We start from the raw sequence: 10,805 nt of genomic DNA on the forward strand, positions 1-10,805 counted from the left end.
CTACACCTTCCCACAGCTACAAATACTTTTAAAAGGCTTTTGCAACAGGAGAGCTGACCTAAAGCTTTCAGCAGGTTTAATAGATTTTATTTAAAGTTCAGAACAAGATGAGACTGATATCATTCTGTTAGATAAGTTACAGTGATGATATTTCAATACAATCACACAATCACTTCTACATCGCAACTATGGTGTGAAAACAGGGCTACAACTTAAAGGGGGGGAGACAAATCACAGTGTGAAGATCTGGGGTAAGAAAAATAATGTTTTTCTGTGAAAGACCACTAAATAGCTGGTCTGGACAAGATAAGCAGATAGGGGATCTACAATTCTGGCTACTCAGGACTGCCTCAGGCAAGCAAGGACTTACACTTGCATTTCAAGTGATCTCACAAAGGACTCCTTGAGTTTGGCTAGAGTTAAGGTACAGTACATTAAAGCCTACTCACCTTTCTGATCTAGTCCTAGTTCCAGTTAGAATATTTTTGAATGCTTCCAGCTCTTTAAGCCCCTAATGTATTCACATTTTGAACTAATACAGAGGAGAAAAAATCCATATATCATGCTGGGAAAACACACAGCTTGCATGCATATTTGTATTAATTTTTCAAAGTATTTGTATTTCCATTCACCCAGTGAGGGCTTAATGGTTTCACCATGAATACTTGTCCATTCACATGCAAATTTAGCATGCAGATAAAATATGACAAAATTTTCCACAAAGAAGAGATTGTATTTTATGCTGTGACATTTCTGTTCTTTATTTCCTGGGATGTTAGACACTTTTAAAAGATAGAATAGATAAATTTGGTATGGAAACTTTCAGAGGGATACGTGCATAGACTCCACAACTCGTTAGAGTTGTAAAGTAGGTATGCTTTTATTCAGCGCTGAGGCGCATGGGGATTGCTCCTCCAAAAGCATGCGCACCTTTTCTTTGCCACTCAGTTCATTTATATTACATATAATGATTGCCTAAACATGAGATTGCTTCACGCCTAATACATATTCCTGTCTAGTATTATAATTAGTTTTCTGGCATTCGTTCCATTGGTGCACCTGCACAGTGCCTCCTGGTTGTGGTCCCTAGAGGATCGTGAGGATGAAGGCCTGTAGTTCCTCTTCATCACCGCAAGTAACCTCTTGCTTTCATGCAGACTCAATAGGGTTTTGGCTCCTATCCAAAACTCAGGTTCGGTGCAAGCCGGTTTTATGTATCTTAAAGCAGAAACTTGTCAAGTTTGTAAATTTTGTTACTCTGGCTATCTTTTGTTCCCTTTCTTTCTAAATATATTATTTAAAGAAGAATGTCTTAAATATTAAGTTATGAATCTTATCTACTACAATTCTGCTTAGTAGCTGTAACTCCTACAATTCTGCTTCACCAAGCACAGCGACTGCTTAAGCAAGCAGGAACACTTTTAACCCTTTATTTCCCGGTATCAAGAGGGAAGTGTGCCTTTTTCAAAGCAAAGGGAAAATATTACAATAACTGAGAAAATAATTAATAATACTTAGCATTTTTAAACTGTCTTTCCTCCAAGTGTCTCAAAAGCGTATTGCAAAGAGTAGCCAACACTGTGTCTCTAACCCGCCCCACCCAAAAAAAGGATTTTCTGTAGCAAAGGGAAAGCCGGTGCCCATAAGAGCATGTACTTTGATGTAAATGTGAGAGATAGAAGCACACAGAAGCACTGAAAGCACAGAGAAGAACTGAAAGGGTGCCTAAGCATCTGAGAGACCCTTGAACAAGATCTGCCTAAGCGAACATCTTCAGGGGAGGCACGTTCCTCAGTGGATCAGGGGCTCACGGCAGACAGTGCCATACAGTGGAGTTTTCTTGAGCCAGGGAAACCCACACGAGCTCCAAGACCTGCTGGGAACTGGGTGGGGCCACTCTAAGATCCTGCAAAAGGCAGTGCTGGGAACACAGAGAACAGGGCATAGAAGGGTGTGCAGGGAGGGCAGGCACCTCTTGGAAGGAGAGACATTCCAAGGCTGCCTACACAGGTCAGGGCACACATGCCATGTAACCCTCAAGGAAGAAAGGTGGGCACTTATCAGAGAGCAAAGGCTGCAGCTCCAGCAGGGGTGACCTACACCATCTATGTTGGTGGTGGCCAATGCCTTCACTCAGATGGAGTGGCTGAAGGGGGTGCCTGCAGTGGAGGGGGTTGTGAGGCAATGGAACAGGATGCTCAGAGAAACTGTGGAGGTGTGGCCCTGACTTTTGTGCACCCTGGCAGTGGTCCTCCCAGTGACCATGGCTGGGCAGATGAGGGCAGTTGGGGCGCAACCGCTGTCCAGCAGCTCCTGACTGGCCTTTCCGCGCTGAGTGTGAAGGACACCATGGCCTTGGAATTGTGGTTAGAACTTTAATCAAAAAGACCCATTTTCTTAAGCAGGGCTTAACTGCTGCCTAGCTTTTCAGAGGCAGCAGCACAGCGTCCGCCGGATCCATCCCTGTCTTGCCTGCATTCGGGAACAGGTGAGGATGTGTATTGTCTGAGATGCCAGGCATGAGACCTGGGATTCCTCATCTCTTCTCAAATGATGGAGGGCTGCAACAGAAGGAAAGAGAGCAGAGCTGAAACCCACCAATCTGCAGAGATCAGCAGGCATCCCTTCCAGACCATGCCAGCCCAAGCCATCCCTTTCCCTGGTCAGGAGGTGCAGGTGGGGCAAACAGATCACCTCGAAGCTGCTTCTCAGGAATGCAACAAATGCCCCCGAGATGTTCCCTGAAGCAGGACAGGGCATGGCAGCACGCTGCCCAGGCTCTGTCCCCTGCCCAACCAGCCCCAGCACACACAGTACTGTCTCTGCTTACCTTTGCAGACATCCTGCAGCGTGGTCTCACTGTTGTCCTTCAGGCACCGCGCGGCCAGCCCTGTGCAGAGAGCTCTGTCAGACCTGCTGCTGCCCAGCACACTCTCAGCAGCATGGGCCCACCTCTGCACTGGTTTCTCTGCACCGCTTCCTCCCCTCAGCAGGGTGACCCCAGGGAAGGACAGCATGCGAGGGGAGGTGGCACTGAGCAAGGTGCCACTGAGCCCCACTGCGAGGGCAGGGGTTGGAGGGGGAAGCACAGAGCCCCTGGCTGCACAGTCCTTGCATGGTGCAGTCGATGCTCTGGCAGCCGCAGGGCTGCTCCTCGCTGCCAGTGCAGCAGATGTGACTGGGGCCAGGCTGCCAAAAGAGGGACTCCAGGGGCTGCAGCTTACCGATGAACCTCACGGCTGCCAGGCGCACGCTGACCTGAGTGTGCTGCAGGTAAAGCAGGCTCTGACACACATATTCTTCAGCTCTGCTCTGCTCCTGCTTCAGCTGGAAAGAGCACAAAGGCCCAGGGCTGACACAGACCTTCCCCAGTCGCCTGGGTCGGGTCCTCCTACCAGCACCCCACACCTTGTTCCTCAGGCCATGTGCGTCTCCCAGCCAGAAGCCCCGTGGGGCTGAGGTTCAGAGACAGCTGAAGGCAGAGCAGGGTCTGGAGCTCCTGAGAGCTCCCTGTGCCACTGCCAGGGCCCAGATGGGCCTCCTGCAACATCCTGAGGGTGGGGAGGTGAGAGGACCACCCCGTGTCCAGCCTGGGACTTGTCCTTACCAAGCGCTCCACAGTTTTCCATCTCTCGAGTGTCTGCGTGTGGTGACTGAGCCATTTCCATTTGAGCACCTTCACAGCTGCACAGAAGGCTTCCTGAGAGGCCTGCAGAGGGGGACAAGGATTGGGGAGATTGTGAACAGGGCTTGGGACCCAAAGGCCTGGCCCCCAGCACTTGCAGGGACAGCTGGGAAGCCCCTGCAGAGTCCGCTCTTCAGGCCTTGGTGGTCACAGACTGCTGCTAAGCCCTGCTGGACCATGTAGGGCAGGTGTGGGAAATGTCCATGTCAGCTGCTCCTGACCTCCGTGATGTCCAGGCAACCCCTGCGGGCTCAGCATGCCCTGCCCTGAACCACTGCTTAGGTTTGGAATCTGTACCTTGGCCACGCTCTCGATCTCGTCACTCATGTGCAACATGAGTGGGACCAGGCTCCTCCGCACCTTCTTCTGCATCTGCCGCTTGTCCTTCCAATTCGCCATCTGTATTATGTCTTTGAAGAGGCAGATGGAGAGCTCTTGCACCTGGCTGCACTCCTGGTAGGGACAGGAGGACTTCAGTAACAGCTGCTCCCTGAGCCAGGGCATCAGCGTGGCTGAGGGGAGCGCCTCAGGTTTTCCAGAGCCATCAGCCTGTCAGGAAGAAGCTGGGCTGGGCTGCAGAGACCAGAGGCCATCCCCACGAGAGCGCAGGTGCATGAGGAGGGGCATAGGCCTGGGCAAGCGCTGCCGCCAGGCTGTGATGCCGGGCAGTTGCTCTTGCAAAGGGCCCATCAATGGGACTCAGGTTTCCACAGCAGCCTTACATCATCAAAGAGTTGAAGGAGCTTCTCGGCCAGCTCCAGAGCGATGGAGCTGACCTTCTTCTTCAAATGACCCATTACATTTCTGAATATGAGCAGGGCCCTCATCTTGTCGCTGTGGGTACTCTGCAGGGTCTTCATCAAATCTGGCAGCATGACCAGTATTTTCTTTGCCTGTAAGAAGCACAGAATTTCTTTCTTTTGAAGTAGTAAAAGACCACCCAGGCCAAAAAGCTCTGGCCATTAAGCACCAGCCTCCCATTGGGCTGCATGGGCCATGGCACAGGAATTCCTGCAGCAGCCTCCTGGCAGGCCTTGCCCATGAGTGCACTGAGGGGATCGGGGCACATGAGTGGACTTTGAGGGCATTTGGAGCCACCACCCCAGCTCCCGACTCCCAGCCCGGGTCAAGCCACTGCATTCCCCACTGCCCAGCCCCAGTCAGCCAGCACTGCTTCACTTGATTATGCCCTGCTCACCGTGTCAGGTGACTGTGACAGTGTGACCAGGCCTTGGAGCACCAGCAAGAACAGCCTTGGAGACATCAGTGACTTCCGGATTTTGTACACCCCAGCAAACATTTTTGGTGTCACATGGCTGGAGTCCAGCAGCTGAAACAAAGATGGCAGTGAGAGACCAGCCGAGCCTGCAGGGCTCTCCGCACAGTACAGCCCCTGGGTCCCACTGGCAGCTCAGGGCAAGGGCACTGGGGATGGAGAGCCTGTCCTGGGGGACACTCAGCGTTTGTGGGACACACCACACACTTGTCTGTGCTGGCTCTGCCTGTGCAAGCAGAGCACTACCTGGGCAGACAGGGTGCACTTTGTGCACCTGCACCCAGACAGCGTGGCCCTGCATGGCTGGCCTACGGGAACCTGGTGCTGGGCTAGCCCTAAGGGGTTTGGGGCAGATAGCAGGGGAGAGGGCTGTGCCTGTTTTCCTGGAGAGGCAGGCAGAGCCCTGAGCACGAGCAAGGACTGGTCTGGTTACTCACAGCCAAGAGCTGGATGCAGGCCTCCACTTTGTGGGAGCTGAATCTCCATCGCATACTCAGGTAGTGGAACCTGATGCTCAGCTCCCTCAGGACGTTCTCCAAGACGAGGCGCTGGGACAGCAGCACTTCCCACATGGACATAGCAACACTGCAGACGCAGAGCACTCTGTTGGCAGGGCCACCTCAGGACCACACAGTGCCTGGGCCAGTCCTGCAGCAGCCAGGCTGTCCTGCAGTCCTGGCCCTTCCCAACCCCTTGTTTGGAGTGCCCAGGTCCCAGCCTGGGCAGGCAAGAGGAGGCTGAGACAGTGTTCCCAATGGGGTAGGGAGGAACCTCGTGCAGGGATTCAGATCTGGCTTGGCCATTTTTGGCTACTGCAGGCCTAGCCGACCCAGCAGGGCTGGAGAGAGTGGTGGGGTGCAGGGCCCTGCTTCTCAGGGGTGCCCTGTAGTTTTCTGTGGGCCTCCAGGCCCCTCTCCCCACATGGAACAAACCCACAAGGGCTGTGGCGGTCAGTACCTGTCACATGTTGGAGAGAGGCGCACAAGTCTCAGGATCACATCCGCTGGCTGCAGCTCTACCATCATTAGAAGCAGCATGTCCAGGATGTGCCAGACTGACGGTGTGTTGATGTGCTCCAGGTTGTTATAGATGCAGCTAACGATGATTGGCACCTGGAGGGCACACGAGTGAGGGTGGTGCTGCCACCAGACTGCAGCCATTTCCTCAACTGCCACTGAAATGGCCGCCCTTCCCATCCTACTCTGCTTGCATGAAATGGTTTCAAGGTGCCTGAGGCACCTGGGTGAGGGAAGGCCCATGTAGGGAGGAACAGTGCCTGAAAGGGCTCAAGGGCAGGGCAGCCACAGGCTGCTTACCTCCGTCAGCCAGGAGGCAGGTTCTGTCATGGCCACATCCACAATGCTGATCAGTTCCTCCTTGTCGCATGTGCATGAGTCTCTCATGGCCTCGATGGCCTTGACAAGGATGACCGTCTTATCAGGGGGGTGGAGGTCTTCCCCAAATGCCTGCGGGAGGAAGGAAGGCAGGGAAGGCGTCTCACACCGAGTGCCCTGATAGTGCTGCTCAGCTGAGCAGCGAGAGCAGCTCTGGCGAGAGTACCCACAGGAAAGCTGGCAGCAGGGGCTGCAGTCGCTGCAGGGTGGAGGATGAGAAGAGAGGGGCCCAGGGTGAGGGAGGAGGGCTGGGGCCGTGGGCACGGTGTGCTGACCCTACAGAGAAGCAGGGCTTCCTGGTGGCCAGGAGAGCTGGAGCTGCTGCTGGGACACCGGGGTGCAGCCCTCTGGAGTCCCTGCTCCAGAGCAGCAGCAACCCTCTCACCAGGGACAGTGAGAACATGCCAAGCCTGCTGGTTCTGGACCCCTTTGCTCACACCAGTCTCCTGATGATGCCCTGGGACAAGGCCCAGCAAGGGAGAAGCTCATTACCTTTACAATGCTCCTGGTGCTGCACAGGGGAAGCCAGGAGGGTTTCCCAGATTTCCTTTTGCCTCCACACTGGGGATGCTTTAGATTATCCTCTGGTGATGTCATGCCTAAACAAGAGGGGATCACAGAATAGTCATTAGGACACAGCATTGCTTAGCATCAAGGATGGCTTTGGCTATGGGGACCATGGAACAGCTGGGTTCTGAGAGGTCCTGAGAAGAGTGGGAATGAGAGCAGCACAGTGCTGCACTTGTGGTGAGCATTCAGCTTCTGCAGCAAAACAATAGCTGGGGTGCTGTGGGAGAGCAGTTGTGAGGGGCAAAGGAGGTGAGGGAAGAGGGCAGGCTTTCCTGGACAGCCTCCAGCAAGCACAAAAAGAATCCACTGCAATGCTTGGGGAAACAAGCAGGACTACGAGGATATATCTGTGTGTGGAGGGATGCAGCCTGACACAGCTTCTCTTACATTTATGCTGCTGGATGAATCTGCAGAGGTAATGAAGAGTATCCAAAGCCGCACGCTGGATCTCCCAGATCTTGCTAGTCCAGCAAACAATGAGATGTCCCAGCAGCTGTCCCAGGAGGCGGTCATGGATAGTGTCGTCGTGGGAAGAGCTGTTGTCGGCTGCAAGCAAGTTCCAGACCTGAGCAAGGGAGGCAGAACAGGTAGAAGGGCTGAGAGGCAGCAGCTGCGACAAAAGCAATGAACCCAAGAGTCTGCCCCAGGGAAGGATCCTGGCATGCCAGAGCTCTGCAGGGCCCTCCAAATGCAGCAAGCTGGGCAGCAGGGCAGGGAGAGCTGCCAGGCCTGGCCTCCCACCATGCTGCTTGGGCAGTGCTGTCCTGCACAGAACTGGGAACTGAGATGGCTCGTGGCAGAAAGGGCGCTGGCAAGGAAAGACCGTGGGAAAAAAAAAGGAGTCGAGACCCTCGCCCAGGGCAGAGCCGTGCTGAATGCCTCAGGCATCTCGAGCTGCAGGCTGCTGCCCACGGTGGGCAGGGAATGGGAGACAGCCTGGCTGGAGGGTGCCTGCCTCCTTACCTGCACTGAGGAAGAGCTGTCCATCCAATTGGCCAGCTTCCCAATCCTCACCATGGCCCTTTCACACGCAGCTGCATTCTTAGTGTCGGTGAAAGGCAGCAGCATCTGTAAGGAGAGAAAGTGCTGCTGTGCCCTGGGAACTGGTGCCTTTGCCAGCAGCAGCAGCAGCACTGCTCAAGTCCTGACTGGACCCATGCAGTCTTTGTGGCCCTGAAGGGAGGCAGATGCCACCCCAGGGTAGAGTCTGCTTCTTTCTGCCCCCTCCCCAAAAGCACAGGCCTGTGTTCCCTCTCCATGAAGGCTGGGCTTTTGGGCAGCACCCAGCCAAGGGGTGGTGGGGCTGCAATGGGGGAATGGGAATATGGCTCTCCGGGAAGCCAGGAGTGCAGAGCGTCCGGGCTGGGCTCCCTGTGCAGGAGAGGCAGGTTCCAGTGGGTCTCTGCCCCAGTCAGACCTGGGCAGAGAAGCAGGAGGGACTGAGAGGCAGCAGCACCCGCAGCCACTGCTGCGGTGCCTGAGGAGAGGGGTCAGTGCTTCCCACTCCTTTGGTGCAAGTAAAGCTCTGGCGATGGAGCTGGCCCAAAAGTGCCATGGGCCGGGGTTTGCCATGGCACAGAAGGAGGCTGCAGTGGGGAAATGACGCTGACTGCAGCCAGGGGACACACTGCTCCTGGAAGAGCATGATGGGCCATGTCTGGGTCCCCCAAAGGAGCTGAGCACCCTCCCTGCGGTGTGCTGTGTGCATGGTGCTGGGGAGGACACGATCCACTCCAGAGTGGACACTCCTGTGTCTCCAGGGTGAGGAACAGCCCCTGCGAACTTCACTCTCTGCCAGTGCCGCACCTGCAAGATAATCCTCAGGTCCCCGTAGCCAGGGGAGCTGAGCACCAAGCTCTTCAGCAGGATGTCCATGGCATCCAGGGTCTGCAAGGAGGAGAAAGGTTGTGTCAGTCTTTCTGCAGTCCCTCTCCTCCTGGGGACAGGTCTAACTCCCCATGCCAGGGGAGGACACCCCTGCCACCTCTGGTTGGCCAGGGGAGGCCTTGGGGCAGACAAGCTGCGGTGGGCAGAGGAGCCAGTCCAGAGGCACTGGACATGGCAAGGCCCAGGGGAAGGAGATGAAGGGATGAGGGTGGGAAAGCAAAGCTGACACCCTGCTGTGCCTTGAATGTCTGGCTGTCTCAGCACATGGCAGCCAGGGAGCAGCTCTGAGTGCTCCTGACAGCACAACAGCACTTACCTTAAAGTAGAGGAAATTGTCTAGGCCCTGCATGTCTGTTTTAGGAGGAAGCAAGAAGACACTCCTGAAACAGGCCTCTAAAAGGCTTTTCCTCTTGCCCCGCAGTGCCATCTCCACTTTGCTGAAAAGAGAGAGAGAGGGACCTGTGAGATGCGGGCGCTGGGAGCGCTGCCTCCTTGCCTTGGGCAGATGAACACAGACCTCTGGAGCAGAGGCCCCCAAGAGGGATGGAGCCCTGATGTGCAGGCAGCATTGCCAGGAGGCATCTCCTCCCTCCTTGACAGGGACCAGGCTGAAGGACAGTCCTGGCAGGAAAGCCTCCTGCCTCCCACTTTCAGAAGGAGGGGACCTGCAGGGATCCCTCTGCTTTCCCCTCCATCTCTCTACAAGCCACGAGCAGGGCAAAGAGCAGGCCCTCTGAGGGCACCACTGGACTCTGCCTGGATGGGAGATGCCCATGGGCAGGCCCAGGGCCATGGACTGTGCAGAGGTGTCAGCCTAAACCAGGGGCTGTGCACATACCTCATGCGGGCAAGGGCAAGCATGGCTTGCTGCCGCACGGCTGTGTGCAGGTGATCCATGGGCTCCTCTTCCACCAGCGCCTGCAGAACACAACCGGGATGGGACCTGGTGGCTGCCAGCACCCACTGCCAGCACCAGGCAGCAGGGCTGGAGGAGACCCTCTGCCCCCAGCCCAGCACCGGCCCCCAGCACAGCCCTGCTGCAGGGCTGCTCAGCGACACCCGCATCCCCTCAGGCAGCTCAGTGTCTGTACCGCACGCTGGTCCCTGCCCTCCCCCTGCATGGTCCCCGTGTGTCCTCACAGTGTGCCGGCGCCTGGCAACTTGCCCCCTTCCCCAGAGCAGCCGGGGGTCCCCTCACCTCGATGTTCTTTGCCACCTGAAATCGGTGGTAGAACTCCTTCAGTTCCTGTGAGAAGCCCTCTTCTCTGGCAGCCTTGCTCAGGGTGGAAATGGTCTGCAGGAACCGAATCTTCTGAGCCTCCTCCTGGGCAGCCAGGGAACAAGAGACACAAACGGGCAGTGTGAGAAGGGGCCAGCAGGACTGGAGCACTGGGGCTGCAGTGCTGTGCAAGAACCTGGTGGAGCAACCCCGCCAAGCCAGCAGCCCCCAGCAGCCTCCAGCAGCCCTGGCAGCAGAGCCGGTGGCCCTGTCAGGAAACGCAGGCACTGCTACCCTGGAAATGGCTGCAATTACCTTCACTGAGCTCTTCAGAAAAGTCTGGATGAACTGCATGGATGCAGCGTGTCCCTCCACCATCCTCGTCAGACAAAGGTATAGGGTGGGGAACGAAGAATGTTCCAAAAGTGTCTCAGCACCGTGGGACTGCTGGGGCAGCGGGGAACAACGTGGGCTGTGCTCAGGGGTCTGCACCAGCCTTGCGCTCCCACTCTGTCCCGTCACCGTCCTGCTGGACACTGGCATGAGGGGTATGACCCAGGCCTTTTACACAGTGGCCTGGGGGGGTCACAAAGGCACGTCACTGGGGGCACCACGGTGGGTCAGAGAGAGGATGCCACTGGTGGGTCAGGAAGAGAACGTCACTAAGGGCACCATGGTGGGTCACAAAGGGCACATCACAAAGGGATGCTCACAGAGGGCACCATGGTAACCCACCACTCAGACCGTGAGGGACAGAGTGTTCCTGTGAGGGGC

The 10,805-nt window shown here is 55.9% G+C and overlaps 1 protein-coding gene across 1 annotated transcript; it reads right to left on the bottom strand.

The window, feature by feature from the left end:
* Positions 1 to 3,391: 3,391 nt before the first annotated feature.
* LOC130600089 (uncharacterized) lies at positions 3,392 to 10,574 on the bottom strand. The gene is made up of 15 exons (XM_057411118.1): positions 10,347 to 10,574; positions 10,011 to 10,136; positions 9,633 to 9,730; positions 9,129 to 9,249; positions 8,732 to 8,812; positions 7,667 to 7,993; positions 7,313 to 7,535; positions 6,848 to 6,954; positions 6,278 to 6,427; positions 5,919 to 6,073; positions 5,399 to 5,546; positions 4,884 to 5,015; positions 4,408 to 4,578; positions 3,983 to 4,138; positions 3,392 to 3,709 (listed from the first exon to the last, which is right to left on the bottom strand). Exons 1-15 carry the CDS (start codon positions 10,572 to 10,574, stop codon positions 3,392 to 3,394), a joined length of 2,541 nt encoding a protein of 846 aa, XP_057267101.1.
* Between the last annotated feature and the right edge of the window lie 231 nt (positions 10,575 to 10,805).

The sequence above is a fragment of the Pezoporus wallicus genome, unplaced genomic scaffold (assembly GCF_028554395.1).
Source record: "Pezoporus wallicus isolate ANWC-B61680 ecotype Strahan unplaced genomic scaffold, APGP_CSIRO_Pwel_v1 contig_2439, whole genome shotgun sequence".
Taxonomy (NCBI): Eukaryota; Metazoa; Chordata; class Aves; order Psittaciformes; family Psittacidae; genus Pezoporus; species Pezoporus wallicus.